The 16,123-nt window shown below is 45.0% G+C and overlaps 1 protein-coding gene across 1 annotated transcript in view; it reads left to right on the top strand.

Annotated features, from left to right (window-relative positions):
• NUBPL (NUBP iron-sulfur cluster assembly factor, mitochondrial) overlaps positions 1-16,123 on the top strand; it is a 106,029-nt gene that overhangs the window by 25,433 nt on the left and 64,473 nt on the right. The window contains exons 2-3 of the mRNA XM_073609890.1: positions 11,314-11,461; positions 14,169-14,203. Coding sequence (XP_073465991.1) covers positions 11,314-11,461; positions 14,169-14,203 — 183 coding nt within the window. The remainder of the gene's footprint in view (positions 1-11,313; positions 11,462-14,168; positions 14,204-16,123) is intronic.

The following is a 16,123-nucleotide window of genomic DNA, read 5'->3' on the forward strand; positions in this document are numbered from 1 at the left end:
GGCTGGGAGTGGCTCAGAGCAGCAGCTGTGACTCACAGATATCATCACTCCACAGTTACCTCCCTCTTGCTTCTAGAGGATTCTAAAAGAAGTGGCGGGAAAGAGAGGTGGGGCTGTCTGGGGTGTCTCAGGGAGCCCTGACCAATCCCCAACTAGGATTGGCAGGGGGCAGGCCTCCTTGAAATGCCCAGCTGGGGAGGAGTTGTCGAGTGGAAGAACTGAGGATGGAGTGCTAGGCTGTCAGGGCATTGGAGGGAGTTCCCCCATCTGGGACTCGGGTGCAGGACGGAGCCCTTCAAGAACCCATGAGGGATCTGAACAGGAGGCACAGAGAGGAGTCAGAGAGGACTGCAGGAGCTAGTACTGCCAGGCAAGTCTTCAGGAGGGAACCAGCAGTTTGTAGCCAGGAGGGCTGGTGAGTGACATGTCGGGCAATCGGGAGGACTGGAGAGGCATGTCAGAGAGGAAACAGTCAGAGCTGGGTGTGGAGCCAGTGAGAATTGCAATGTCACGGGCATTGAGGTCGGGCAGCTGCAGCCAGGAGGGCTGGCAGGGCCTGAAGAGGACTTATTGGGAGCAGTAGTCCACCATAGGACAGCTAGCACTAAAAGACTTCCCATTTCTAATTCTTGCTACATTAAAGGGACCCGCGAGCCCTGCCTGCAAAAGTCAGTTGCTGAGGCCTGACTAAGTCAAAGTTGGGCCTAACCATGTGCTAGCTGTGCCTGGAGTAAAGTGTCCACGTCCTGTCAGGGGAGAGGAGACAGATCGTATGTTCCTAGTATATAGGAACACTGATCGGTTTCCTCACCCAGTCAGTCCCCTCCCCCCACAGTTAGAATCACTCCCTAGGTAACACATTTAACCCCTTGATCGCCCCCTAGTGTTAACTCCTTCCCTGCCAGTGACATTTATAGAATAATTAACGGCTATTTATAGCACTGATTGCTGTATAAATGTCAATGGTCCCAAAATAGTGTCAAAAGTGTCAGATATGTCCGCCGCAATCCTAATGAATATTGCAGATCACCGCCATTACTAGTAAAAAAAAAATAATAATAAAAATGGCATAAATCCAAAAACCTTTTTTGTATAGCTTTTGTACAAAACAATCAATATACGCTTATTGCAATTTCCTTTATTTTTATTTTTTTACCAAAAATATGTAGAAGAATACATATCGGCCTAAACTGAGAAAAAAAATGTTTTTTTGTTTTTTTTTTAAATTGGGGATTTTTATTATAGCAAAAATAAATTTTTTTTTTTTTTTTTTTTTTTGTTTATAGCACAAAAAATAAAAATTGCAGAGGTGTTAAAATACCACCAAAAGAAAGCTCTATTTGTGTGAAAAAAATTATCAAAATTTCATTTGGGTACAGTGTTGCATGACCACGCAATTGTCATTCAAAATGTTACAGTGCTGAAAGCTGAAAATTGGCCTGGGCAGGAAGGGGGTGAAAGTGCCTGGTATTGAAGTGGTTAAGATAATAAACCTTCTGTGTGCAGCAGCCTCCCTAATACTTACCTGAGCCCCATCTCTATCCAGTGATGTGCACGAGTGCCTCAGCCATTAACATGTTTGTTATTTTTAAAGCAAAAAAAAAAAAAAGACTTTCATATTACTTTAATGTTGATTGAGAGTGTTTAGTAACTGGTTTTGGTAAAACCAGATGTAACATTTGTAATGTAATGATAAAGACAGTTGGTATGTTTTGTGACAGTTGGTGGCCCTGCCACTGTGGAAATGTATGTGACATTAAAGTGATACTAAAGTCTCTTGTTTGTTATTCCCCCCCCCCCCCCCCCAAAAAAAATGTTGTGCTTACCTGCTCTGTGTAGTGGTTTTGCACGGAGTAGCCCCGATCCTCCTCTTCTTAGGTCCCTCTTCGGCGCTCCTGGCCCCTCCCTTCAGTTAAGTGGCCCCACAGCAAGCAGCTTGCTATGGGGGCACCTGAGCCGAGCCACAGCTCCGTGTCCATTGGCCCGCCCCCGACCCCTTTCTCTCCTCATTGGCATACTGACTTTGATAGCAGCGGGAGACAATAGCGCCACACTGCTGTCAATGAGTAAGGGAGACCCGGGCAGTCGAGACACTCTTACAACATCGCTGGATCTAGATGGGGCTCAGGTAAGTATTAGGGGGGCTGAGAGGAGCTGCTGCACACAGAAGGCTTTTTATCTTAGTTCAATCTTATTTTATTGAAAGAAGCATACAGGAAAATGTACTTCACATATACATCATTAATAGTAATAGTGTTGATAATAATAAATCCAGTGTATTCGCAAGATACATAGTGTAGTACATTATGTGTGCATGTAACAAGGAAAAACATTGTTTTAAACAACATATTAAGACATAACAAGGATAACCAAAGAGCCCTCACCATATACGAGAGGGGATTACATGTAAACTTCATGTGTTTTTACAATCAAACTTATTCCAGGAACCTGTTATGTTGTACAAGATTAGCTTGTGTGGGTCGTATTCTGCATCTGGATTTTAAGGAGTACATTGATATGAAGAGGAGAAGGATTAGGGGGAAAGTAGAGAAACAGAAAGGTTAGCAACAGGAGTCGCTCCAACATGGTCATGAGGCGGTACCGTCCAGGTTGCCCTCTGCCCAGGGGATGAAGTCCGATGAGTATCGCAACATGGACCACGAAGTCCACGTAAGAGAGAACTGGTTGTCTTTATTAGATTCCTCAGCCAACAGACGTTCAAGGTCTCTGATGCGGTCCACCTCAATAGCCCACTCCCCCAGGGAAGGTACAGTTCTTGACTTCCAATATCTTGGGATCACCATTCTAGCAGCAGCCAAGAAATGGCGTAATACATCTTTTTTAATGGACTTGAGCGTGCCTGGGAGCATGGACAAAAGAGCTATCTCGGATGAAGGAGAGAGAGCAGTCGCCATCAGTTTGCAGTATAGTAGGAAGATCTGTTGCCAGAATTTCTGTATGGGTGGGCATTCCCACCAAATGTGGAGCATGGTGCCCCTGGAGTTTAAACATCGCCAACAAGTATCTGGGTTTGTCAAGTTGAAGTGATGTATTGTCGAAGGGCATCTATACCACCTCGTCACCAGTTTAAACCCCTTTTCTTGAGTTTTAGTGGCTAGGGAGAGCTTGTGTGTTAGGATAAAGCATTTTTGCCAGTCAATGGGGGAGATGGAGTGTTGGAGATCTTTTTCCCAAGCCTTTGTGTAGGGTGGGAGATCAGGGTGAAAAGCATTCAACAAAAGGGAATAAAGCTGTGATACCACGTGCGTTGGAGGATCGGTTTGGAGGAGCATATCCTCGAATCCTGTGGATTCAGCTAGAATATCTGGTATTGATTGGAAGGTTTGGATATAGGAAGTGATTCGGGGGGAGTATCTGGCATTAGAGTGGGGTCTGTACGGAGAACCTGAGAAATCCTCCTATGGTCTTCTTTCCGCCAAGGTCCAAAGCTTGTCACGTGCATAGCTGGTGGGAAGGCTGGGGTCCCAAATAGGGGGGTCATAGGCCCCGAAGGATTGGATATGTTACCTCCAGAGTTTAAGCGATCCCAAATTTGGATCGTTTGGCGGTGAGGTCACAGAGGGGGAGTGAACCCCTACGAATTGCGGGCGTGGTCCATGGGAGAGCTGAGAGATCAATGGAGTTCATATGGCTTTCCAAGTGAACCCAGAACTTAGTCGTATGGTTATGGAACCAGTCCAATATGTGAGTAAGTATTGCTGCCTTATGGTACAATGAAGCCTCCGGGGCTCCAGCTCCCCCTCTCGCTTTCAGAAGAGATAACGTTCTGTATCTAATCTAGGACGGGCTGAATTCCAAATAAATTTAGAGAACAGCTGGCGCAATTTCCGAAAATAGGAGTTAGGTATGTATATAGGGATTGTCTGAAATAGGTACAAAAACCGGGGAAGGACATCCATTTTCAAGGTGTTCACCCTACCAAGCCAGGAGAGCCGTTTAAATGTGTAATTGGACAGATCGGCTTGAGTTCTGAGAAGTAAGGGGGTAAAATTCTTGGAAAAGAGTTGGGATGCATCCTCCGGTATCTGAATACCAAGGTATCGGATGGAGGTGGATCCCGTTTTAAAGGAAAAGGCATTAGAAAGTCCGCGTAGGTCTGACTTTGGCAGAGAAATATTGAGAATTTCCGATTTATTGTAGTTTACCTTAAAGTTACTGACTTCCCCAAATCTCTGGAACTCCTGCATCACCGAGGTTAAAGACAAGTGTAGACGTGTCACAAATAGAAGCAGGTCATCTGCAAACAGAGCAAGTTTAGTTTGAGTGGGTCCGACTGTTATTCCGTGCACAGAGGGATTGTTTCGCAAAGCAATGGCTAAATGTTCCATGGTGAGAACATACAGGAGGGGAGACAGGGGGCATCCCTGTCGTGTCCCGTTAGAGATAGAGAATGCCGACTACAAAGAACCGTTCAGTCTAATCCTAGCGGATGGAGAGGAGTACAGGGACATTATCCTTGAGATCATGTGGGCTCCCAGTCCTATTTGTTGTAAAGATAACCGAAGGAATTGCCAATCAACTCGGTCGAATGCCTTCTCCGCATCGACTGTCAAGAGGCATAAAGGAATATTGTGGGTTCGGGCATAGTTGGATAAAAGAAGGGTTTTCAGGGTGTTATCCCTTGCTTCTCGGCCACTCACATCCTACTTGATCCAAGTGGATCAAACTGGGCAACAATGGTTGTAACCTGTTGGCTAACACTTTAGCGAAAATCTTCAAATCCACCCCAATCAAGGATATTGGCCTATAATTTGTACATAAAGTCGGGTCCTTCTCTGGTTTTGGAATAAGGGAAATATGAGCCTCAAGTGTTTGTGGGGGAAACACTGAGCCCTCTGATACAGAATTGAATACTTTAGTGAGGAAAGGAATAAGGAGGGGAGCAAATCATTTATAAAACTTTGGGGTAAAGCCGTCCGGCCCTGGGCTCTTGCCAGTTGGTGTACTCTTAATGACTTTCGCAACTTCATCTGCTGTTATAGGTGTTTCAAATTCGGTAATGGTGTCCTCATCCAAAGTGGGGAGCGTGGTTTCCCTGATATAAGAGGACTTGTGCTCCTCTGTAGTAGAGGGGGAGCCTGACAATTGGGCCGCAGGTATAGTGTATAGGGATTGATAAAAATCCCTGAATGTCTGCGCAATTTTAGAAGGTGAGGAGATTAATTCTCCATGCGGTCCTTGGATATGGGAGATGAAAGTAGAGGATTTTTTTGGGTGCAGGGAGCGGGCTAGTGACCTGCCACACTTGTCTTGGAATTTATATTGATGGAAAGCGAGTTTGTCCGCAAATGTACGTGCAGATGTCTCATATAGACCTCTGAGATGTAATCGGGCATTGGAAACCTCAGTGAGCGTTTCGGTTGTTGAGGAACGCTTATGGTCAGTTTCCAGGTTTCGGAGCTTCTGGATTGCATTCACTATAGCGGCTGAGCGTTCCTTTTTCAGACGAGATCCTAATTGAATAAAGGTTCCACGTAATACTGCTTTCAGTGCCTCCCATTGGATGGGGAACGACGTGGTATCTTGTGCGTGGTCCCCAAAAAAGTTAGAGATTGTTTCCGAGATACGTGTAATACAGTCCGAGTTAGCTAGCAGTGAATCATTCAAGCGCCATGTCCACTCCCTGATAGGTGAGGAGGGGAGCGAGAATGTCAAGTATATAGGGGAGTGGTCTGACCAGATCATAGAATCTATTTCACACTCAGGAGACCAGTCTAGGCAACTGTGGTCGCTCAATAGATAGTCTATGCGACTGTAGGTCTGATGTACCTGAGAAAAATGTGTGTAGTTACGAGTCTTAGGGTACAGTACCCTCCAAACGACTACAAGGCGTAAGTCGTATAGTGTGCGTTTCAGGGCCCTCAATTTGGGGAATGAGATACGTGACCTTGAAGTAGAGGAATCTAATGTTGGCTCCAGGGGGGTATTAAAATCTCCACCGAGGATGAGCTTGCCCTCGATGAATTCAGATAGGATCTTCAGATACTGCAAAGCTGATGGAACTTGGTTAACATTTGGCAAATATATGTTAGCTATCGTAAATTTAACTCCCCACAGCAAAAATTTCACAAAGACGTACCTTCCCTGAGGGTCGGAGAGATGATCAAGCAATTCAACGGGGAGGCTTTTGTGAAAAGCTACAGATACTCCCTTAGTTTTCTGGGATGGATTAGTACTATGGATCCATCTGTTAAAATATCTGTTAGAGCAAGGGGTGGAGGCTGATTGAAAGTGCGTCTCCTGCAAGAGGAGTACATTAACTTGGCATTTATGCATTTGATATAGAATTTGTCCACGTTTAGAGGCAACATTGAGTCCATTTACATTGTATGAACACAATTTTAGTCGAGGGTGAGACAACACCGTATAGGCCATGGTGGAGCGAGGAAATAGGAAAAAATTTGAAAGTCTAGAAAAAGAGGGGGAGGCGGTTGGGGGAGATACGGAAAAGAGAAGGTAGTTACAAAAGGAGAAGAGGAATGGAGAATGGCTAGTTAGAGGACACCTGGGAAAGGTGTCTCAAAACAAAATCTAATGTGTTCGCAGCAGCAAAACACTCCGTGAAATATCACGTGCTAGGCACAAATCGTGCCAAACCTATTTGGGGAGAGAGGTCTGAGTTGTGAACCCGACAACATAGCAGGCATATATAACGTATATGTATCACACCCGTCTATCATAGTATATTGAATACTTAATATTTTAGGTTATAGAAGAACATGGCATATTTCTAATCGGTGTTTGAAAAAACACTTGAACAGTCAGCTATCATCACAAGCAATAGTATGTATAACAAGCATTTAAATGATGTAACATTGAGGAATTCTACTAGTTCTATGGTGTAGGATCAGTTAGGACCGGGACTGAGAGGAGACCAAGTAGCCCATAACAACAGGTAATAGGGTATCTTCTGGGAGACTCCAAGTCAGTCAGCGGGTCCCCAGGCCCAAAGAACTAGAGAGGCACATTGGCTACAGGTATCACCCCAGAGCTTTAGTGGTGGGCTCCACTCGGGCCAGGCCGCATCCTGAATAAAAGAATCATAGGGTTCTGGAAAATTGGGTAACAGAGGAAGGTTTCTTAAGGAAACGATGCTCATAGCATTCAATTTGGTCTTGGTATGGTCCATGTGTGGATAAGTGTACATTTAAAGATAGGGACGTCCGGTGTCGAATGGAGCCCCCACGTAGCCATAAAAAGCAGTAACATTACCACCGTCTAATCTACACCCTTCTTTAGATGTAACTGTCCCATTAAGGGCAACACAGCACCCCCCCACCCCCTGAGCTTAGTAGACTTCTATACTATCTCTGTAAATGGAGTGGTATAGTTAGTATGAGTTCATAGGAGGGTACAGAGAGAACACAGTACCATTGCAAACCTGGTCCAGTCCCTTAATGAAAATTGTGGAGTGAAAGGTGATCCATTGTAAAACATTGAACAGATAGAACAAGTAACAGTGTTGACTCATGTGGGGAGCCAAATCAGTCTTCCGGGGATGTTGGACGTCTTGCTCTAGGACCAAAAGAAGCAGATCTAGATCTCGGACGTCTGTGACGTTGCGGGAGAGGGCCCTGTAGTCGTTGACGATCCTCTAGAGGGTCTAGCCAGTTCGGGATGCTGATAGGGTCTTGTGCAAGGAAGGTGAAGAAGGCAGGAAGTTGTTCAGGGTCCGACAGAACAAACTTACAGTTGTCGTCTCGGGTTACCTTGATACTGAATGGATGGCCCCAGGTGTAGGAAGCCCCTGCTTGACGGATCAAATCCAAAAGTGGGCGGACCGCCGTCTCATGTATAAGGTGTTGCGGGAGAGGTCCGGGTAGAGGTGTACTGTAGATCCATCGAATTCTACAGGACCTAAGCGCCAGGCCTTACGCATAATCTCTTCCTTGAGGGTATAGTAATGGACCCGGCATAGGACATTGCGGGGGCAGTCGCTGCGGTCTCCCCCCATGCCTCCCATTCTATGCACTCTGTCCAGTTCAATAGGGGATGTAACTTCCCTGCCCAGGACCTGGTTGAGGATAGAAACGACAGTGGGTTTTAGATCAGTGCCTGAGGTTGCTTCCAGCACTCCCTGTATCCTAATATTGTTCCTGCGGCTCCTGTTTTCGCTGTCCTCTATGCGGAGTTGGTGTTGCCGCAAGCGGGATAAATGTGACGTGGTTGCAGATTCAAGGGCCACAATACGAGCCGTATGGTCATCTTGGGTAGTAGCCAGAACGGATACAGCGTTCTCTGTCGCTGAAACCCGATGCTGAAGAGCTTGTATTTCTACATGGAGGGAGGCTTCCATCTTGGATGCCCAGGATTCAAAGTCCACCCTAAAGGCAGAAAGAAGGGCTGTAGTTGCAGAGCCGGCTGATCCGCCCGAAGCCGGAGGAAGTAGCTCCGCGGGGCCATCTTCGGAGGGGATGTCAAGGGGCATAGCGGCCATTGGAGGGGCTGAGGGCTCACCTGTAGTGTCCTTGCGCTTTGAGGAGTCCGTGTGAACCAGAGAAGGAGGTTTAGATTTGCCTGGGGTGCGACTGGCCGCCAGCTTGTCTTTTCCCGTGCGGGAGTCGAGCGAGGATGTACGGAGTAGGTAGCGCTGGATTGAACCTTGCTGCAGCTCAGCGGAGTCAGAGGAGTGAGAGCTTGAAGATGACATAGAGATTCCGGGTGTAGGTAATTTGCAACACAGCCTGATAATGTCGGGAGAGCACAGAGCTCAGTAGCCCATTTCTTCAGCCGTCCATCGTCAGCCAGGAAACATGGTATCTAGTATGGGGGGATAGGACGGTCGCTACCTGCGACTCTGGAGCCAGGACTGCAATCCCTGCTAGTCTTTTGCACCACAGTATGAGATGGAAACGTGTTGCAGAACTATGGCGAGGTAGCAAACTATCAGCCGAGGAGTATTTATTCTGTGAGAAGGGTTACAAGTGGCAGCTGGGTCCTCTGGGCAGTTCTTGTGACAGTGTAGAGACACAGTGATCCAGGAGCAAAGGGGTTAAGGAACAAGTGCATATACTGCAGCAGGGTGGAGCAAGATGGCCACTCCACGTGGCCCCAGGGTTAGTGTTACAATCCACCCCACAAATGGGGGTAAATATTAGTTTAGTCCCTTTCTGAGGTCACAGTCTACTATGTCAGGGCACCCTGGTGTTTAGATTGGCCCTGGATTGAGCACAGAAGAGATGAGGAAGCTACTGAGGTGTAGCAAGATGGCCGCCACTTACTGTGTGTGTGTTGGTAATCCTACAGGCTGGCATGCAGGGGTGGCACAGGGGAGAATGCAGGCTTCGGTCAGTAGGCTGGGCTGCTCTGGTGTCTGTGTAGGAGTAGATCCAGGTGCGGAGTAGCCAGGAAGGCCCGGATATGTAGGCCGGGTGCACCAATATGGCCGCCGCTCCCCCCCGTCAAGGCCGAAGCCACGGCCTGTATTTAAAACGGCCGGAACACGGGATCGCCGTGTCAGCGGTGCCAGGCTAAGCCGTCCCGGTGTCCGTGCAGGGGGAGAGCTAAGTGCAGAGTGACCAGGAAGATCCGGATGCGGCCTGTGCGGGCCGGGTGTACTAATATGGCCGCCGCTCCCCTTGCCAAGACCGAAGCCGCGGCCTGTAGTAGACTCGGCCGGATCTCGGGATCAATGTGTCAGCGGTCCCAGGTGTTACACCTTAGTGTGCAGCGGGACCCTGGGTTTAGTGTAGGTGGTGAGGCAGTCCTGTTAGGGGGAAAAAGATAAAATTATTCCCCAAAATGGCAGGAGCTCTCAATGGGCACGTCTGTTAAGGTCTCCATCCGGCCACGCCCCCCAGGCTTTTTATCTTAATGCATACAATGCATTAAGATAAAAAAACCTTCTGACTTTACAATCCTTTTAAGGCTTGTTGTAAACCCACTAACATAAAAAAAACTGCAAGACAAAGGCATAATGAGCTAGTATGCATAGCATACTAGCTCATTATGAATTACTTACCTTAGATCGAAGCCCCCGCAGCGGTCCTCGTACACCGCTCAAGCCGATGACAATTACTTCCGGGTATTCCGGGCTCCAGCACTGTGATTGGCCAAAGCCGCAATGACGTCACACGCGCGCGGGAGCTGCCCGATAATGGCACACTAACTGAAGCAACGGCACGTACGTGCAATTGCTTCAGTGCCCATGTGCCAATGACGTCGGCACATGCAGATACAGGTGATATCTCTTAAACCATGCAGGTTTAGTAGATATCCGGGGTAGCTACAGGTAAGCCATATTCTAGGCTTACCTGTAGTAAAAAGTGGTTGTAAAGGGTTTACAACTACTTTAATGCAAAGTTTGAGACTATTGCTTCTGAGTGGTGAAAGTTGTGTTTTTTTTGGTTTTCTCAGGAATCTGTAGTTCCAGATTGGGGCCTGGAGCTTGAAGGATACGAAGTGTCTTGGTTGGGATGAACCTTCGATCCTGTCTCCGGATTTTATTGGATGTCTGTAGCCTGTGTGAGTACACAGGTGTGTAGGGTCATTACTGAAGTCTGAGGATAGCTCAGGGATCCCAATTTGGAGACAACTTCCATATTGGATATAGGAGGTCTTGTCCCAGAAGTCAGGTCAGCTTCTATCAGGGTTTCAGGAGAACTCCTATCCAGAGGCCAGGAGTGGGTTGTGCAGCAGGGTGCTGCAACTAAAGGGTGAGTAAGCTTAGAGAACCAGGAGAGCTGGGCAACACAGTCAGAGGGACTGGTAGGAAGAGCAGCGGTGCTTCTGACAATGGAGGCCACAAGCTTTCACACTGGAGAGACAGGAGCGGCTCTTTACAGGCGCTATGCAGGTGCTATTTTTAGCGCTGTAGCGCCTGTAAAGCCTCTCAATGGAAAGGGGTCTAACTCAATGTAAAACGCACCTACCACATGAGCATAATCACCCCAATCCCATAGCTGGTAAACCAGAATGCCCACTGCCTAATTCACACACTGAAGATGCCCTTTGCCCAATACCGTTGATATTGACAGGTTTGGATGACGTAGTACTTTGGGGATAAAGGACTTCTTGTAATACTACACTCACCATTGTTCAAAAGCCGTAAACACATTAACAGCTTTTGTCCAAATCCCAATTACTGACCAATGTCAATATAATCTCTTATTGTTTGTTTTTGCAATCTGAGGCTGTAGAATAGTTCTCATGTTTATGCTAGCCTTGGGGGAATCTTTGGCTTTTAGTTTCTGTTGGCACTCTAATATAGCCAGTATTTGTCAGTAGGCAATGAACCCTATTTGATGTTCATTTGATTTCTAGCCTTTGATTTGTTATTTTCTCTGATTGTAGTCAGCAACATCTCAAGAAGGGAAGCTCAAGGACAGACAGACACAGGTGATGGCTCGGGGTTTGCCAAAGAAGAAGCCAATTTCTGGAGTTAAGCATGTTTTGGTTGTAGCTTCGGGCAAAGGAGGTGTTGGCAAATCCACAACTGCAGGTAAATCATATATCCATATCTCTATGGAGACCTGAAATGTTTGTATTTTACAGAAAGGAGACATTATTATAACTATATACTTACTGTATAATCACATTCAGAGCTAAAGCACTTATAGATCTTGGACAAGTTCACAAAGTATTGAGGATCACATTGTAAATGTCCAGTGTGTGAAGTTCATAAATCCTCAGTGCACAAGGGCCATTGCAGAGGATTCAAAATGGAGAGTGGGAGAAGATCAGGAAATGGGATCTCCTCTAGACTTAAAGTGGAGTACCACCTGTGTTTTAATTTTATTAAAAGTCAGCAGCTACAGTAATAAACAGACACTCACCTGTGCCACAGTCCAGTGATGTGGCTGCCCGAAGCCTCACTCCTCTCCGCGGCGCCGGCATTGCAAGTGTGGGCACCCGGCTGTGACAGCGTGCGGCTTCACAGCCGTATGCGCACTGCGCATTCACAAGGAGCTCTGCACTTTCTTCGTGGCCAGGCAATCTTCTGGGACCTGTGACATGTCCCAGAAGATTGCAGGGGAGAGGAGGAGTCGGCGAGGCGGGGAGACCAGGAAGTGGGAGCTGGGTAAAAAAAAATGACGTGCCCCCCAAAAAAATGACATGCCAAATGTGGCATGTAAGGGGGGGGAGTTCTTAAAGCGGAAGTTCCACTTTTGGGTGGAACTCCACTTTGAGCAGGGTACACACCCTATAAGCTCAGTTTAGTGGTAAAAATTAGTGTGAAATGAAAGGTTTCGGTCTGTGTAAAAAAGATATCCTCTTGGCGACTTCAGACTGTAGGCTTGCAGTGGCAGAGTGCGGGTGTATCAAGATGGCCATGACGGAACGTCGCTTCCGTTACACGATTTTCACGGGTCGCCTAATCTGACGGAAAACAGGAAGATCTGACTGGAATCCATAGACTGGTAAGTACCTGATTTCCAAAAGTCAGCATCTACAGTATTTGTTTTAATTTTTTTTTTGTTATTTATTTAGTGAACTTCCTTATTAAGTATAGACAAGTCAGAGGTAGAAGAATAAACTTTGGGCCATCATTTTAAGATGAACTTTCAGGCCCTGTTCACATATGGGCGATTTGGATTCCAAACTACGGCAAACTGCATGATGTGTATTTGGGTGCCATTTGTCCTGAATAGCACACCAAAAAAATAAAATGTGAGAATCGCGGCAAAAGAGCGACAGTCGCACATATGCTGCACTATGCGCAACATGTTTCCGTGTGAGAATTGCGCAAACAAAATCACGAGCAGGAACGCAAGTTCCTGCTACGTGTAGTGTGAACAGTGCATCAGGCTGGATTCGTATTGCAGTATGTGTGAAAACACCCATGCATAGGTGTGAAGGGGCCAATATACAGTAGTTCCCTTTACCCCTCACACTAAGCTGCAATGCATACATGTGAACCAGCCCTATAGGAAAGAATGGGTTTTCTATTAGATGCACTGCACATATTAACTTGATTAAATCTCTGTATATGTTTAGAAATGTATTTACATTGTGTGGGTGTGAAATATGTGTCCAAGTCCTTTATTTCTTTGTGATTTTACATTACCCTACCTTATTTTTTTTTCTTTAGCAGCCTGCTATTTTTTTTGTCTCATCCAAAATATCTGAAGAGAACAAATACGTTATTTTGCATTGTTTACCCCATACATAAAAATGGTGCGGAGCAAAGCCACTTTGTGTGTCTAAACAATATTGACCTCCATAGAAACAAATCAAAATACATCTCAACACATGCATATGTGGACATGTCATGACACGTAAGCGATTCATGACGGGCATCGTTGCACATTATGATACGCATTGACATCTAGAACAAAGTGCATTGCACTAGGCATTACAAACATGTAGCAATGCTTGTTAATGTGCTGTGATGTGTTTTGATGTATTTCCCTTGATTTCATTAGAAAATGCATCAGAGGGAAAAGACATAGGCCAGAATTCAGTCTAATGCCGCTTACACACGATCGCACATTCCGACAACAAAATCCATGTTTTTTTTCCGACGGATGTTGGCTCAAACTTGTCTTGCATACACAGGGTCACACAGATCTTGTCGGAAATTCCGAACGTCAAGAACGCAGTGACGTACAACACATACGGCGAACTGAGAAAAATGAAGTTCAATAGCCAGTGCGGCTCTTCTGCTTGATTCCGAGCATGTGTGGAACTTTGTGCGTCGGAATTGTGTACACACGATCGTAATTTACGAGAACGGATTTTGTTTGTCGGAAATTCCAGCGGAAAATGTCCGCTGGAGCCTACACACGGTCGGAATTTCCGACAACAAGCTCCCATTGAACATTTCCCGTTGGAAAATCTGACCGCGTATACGCGGCATAACACTCACACGAGCATTTATTGCTTAGGCCTGCATCACACAGGTGCAACTTCTGATTCGACTTGAGTCTCACAGAATTGCATGACAAGGAAAATGTCATTGTTTTCAATGGTGCCTGTTCTAATCATTGCTATTCAAAACTGATTTTGGAAAAGGTTCCTGCACTACTTTGGTGCGATTTACAGTGCAACAAAGTCACATTGAGATCGCATCACATAACTGTACTGTAAAGCGCATCAAAGTTGCATCAAAGTAGTGCCTTAATCACCAGAGTGCACATATACCAATTGTTTACTATAGTGGTGAAGAGTTGAATGCATTCATATATTTTATTTTTTGTTTTTATCAGTTAATCTGGCATTGGGAATTGCAGCTAGTGAACATGTAAGTCAAATATTTTTATTTTTTGTTTATTATATTATATTTGTGAAGGAGTTTAAAATGAAACCCCAGGCAATACAAATTCTATGTAGCCATGTGTGCATTTCGAAGAAAGAGAAAAAATGTTGGAACTTTATATGAGGCCATGACATGTCGTGCATTGGTCTCCATTCCATATTCGTTGAGAAAAAAATAGGAAAAGGGAAATTGGGAAAATAGGACTTTATATGATACACATCACTTAGGTTGAATCAATCAATCAATTAATTGTAGAAATATTTATTGTTAGCCATAATTAGGCACTGTATACCGGTAACATTAATAATAATAAATCAATATGTACAATACAGAATAAAGAAGGACATGATAAGTACATCATATAACAATCCAGGTAATATAATAGAAGTTATTGCACACATGAAATAATGAACCGGCAACACCCCTAATGTGTGCATTTCGTTTTTTGAATGTATTGTTTAAAATCAATGTGTATAGGTAAAACTTTATTTTAGTTTTTTGCACAGTTATCTGAAAGCATGCTACTTCCTACTGGCCCTTTGTGAGTCTGAGTTCCTGTTCAACAGGAGCTACACGGAAAATGGATTAATACAAACTCAATGAACCTTCTGACATAAATTGATACTAAAGTCCCATTTTTTTTTTTTTCTTTTTAACCACTTGAGCCCCGGACCATTATGCTGCCTAAGGACCAGAGGTCTTTTTCCAATTTGGCACTGCGTCGCTTTAACTGCTAATTGCGCGGTCATGCAATGCTGTACCCAAACGAAATTTGCGTCCTTTTCTTCCCACAAATAGAGCTTTCTTTTGATGGTATTTGATCACCTCTGCGGTTTTTATTTTTTGCGCTATAAACGGAAAAAGACCGAACATTTTGAAAAAAAATGATATTTTCTAATTTTTGTTATAAAAAAAATCCAATAAACTAAATTTTAGTCATACATTTAGGCCAAAATGTATTCGGCCACATGTCTTTGGTAAAAAAAATGTCAATAAGCGTATATTTATTGGTTTACGCAAAAGTTATAGCGTCTACAAACTAGGGTACATTTTCTGTAATTTACACAGCTTTTAGTTTATGACTGCCTATGTCATTTCTTGAGGTGCTAAAATGGCAGGGCAGTACAAAACCCCCCCAAGTGACCCCATTTTGGAAAGTAGACACCCCAAGGAAATTGCTGAGAGGCATGTTGAACCCATTGAATATTTATTTTTTTTGTCCCAAGTGATTGAATAATGACAAAAAAAAAAAAAAAATATTTACAAAAAGTTGTCACTAAATGATATATTGCTCACACAGGCCATGGGCCTATGTGGAATTGCACCCCAAAATACATTCAGCTGCTTCTCCTGAGTATGGGGATACCACATGTGTGGGACTTTTTGGGAGCCTAGCCGCGTACGGGGCCCCGAAAACCAATCACCACCTTCAGGGTTTCTAAGGGTGTAAATTTTTGATTTTACTCCTCACTACCTATCACAGTTTCGGAGGCCATGGAATGCCCAGGTGGCACAAAACCCCCCAAAATGACCCCATTTTGGAAAGTAGACACCCCAAGCTATTTGCTGAGAGGCATATTGAGTCCATGGAATATTTTATATTTTGACACAAGTTGTGGGAAAGTGACACTTTTTTTTTTTTTTTTTTTGCATAAAGTTGTCACTAAATGATATATTGCTCACACAGGCCATGGGCATATGTGGAATTGCACCCCAAAATACATTTAGCTGCTTCTCCTGAGTATGGGGATACCACATGTGTGGGACTTTTTGGGAGCCTAGCCGCGTACGGGGCCCCAAAATCCAATCACCGCCTTCAGGATTTCTAAGGGTGAAAATTTTTGATTTCACTCTTCACTGCCTATCACAGTTTCGGAGGCCATGGAATGCCCAGGTGGCACAAAA

This window comes from Aquarana catesbeiana, linkage group LG13 (assembly GCF_042186555.1).
Source record: "Aquarana catesbeiana isolate 2022-GZ linkage group LG13, ASM4218655v1, whole genome shotgun sequence".
Taxonomy (NCBI): Eukaryota; Metazoa; Chordata; class Amphibia; order Anura; family Ranidae; genus Aquarana; species Aquarana catesbeiana.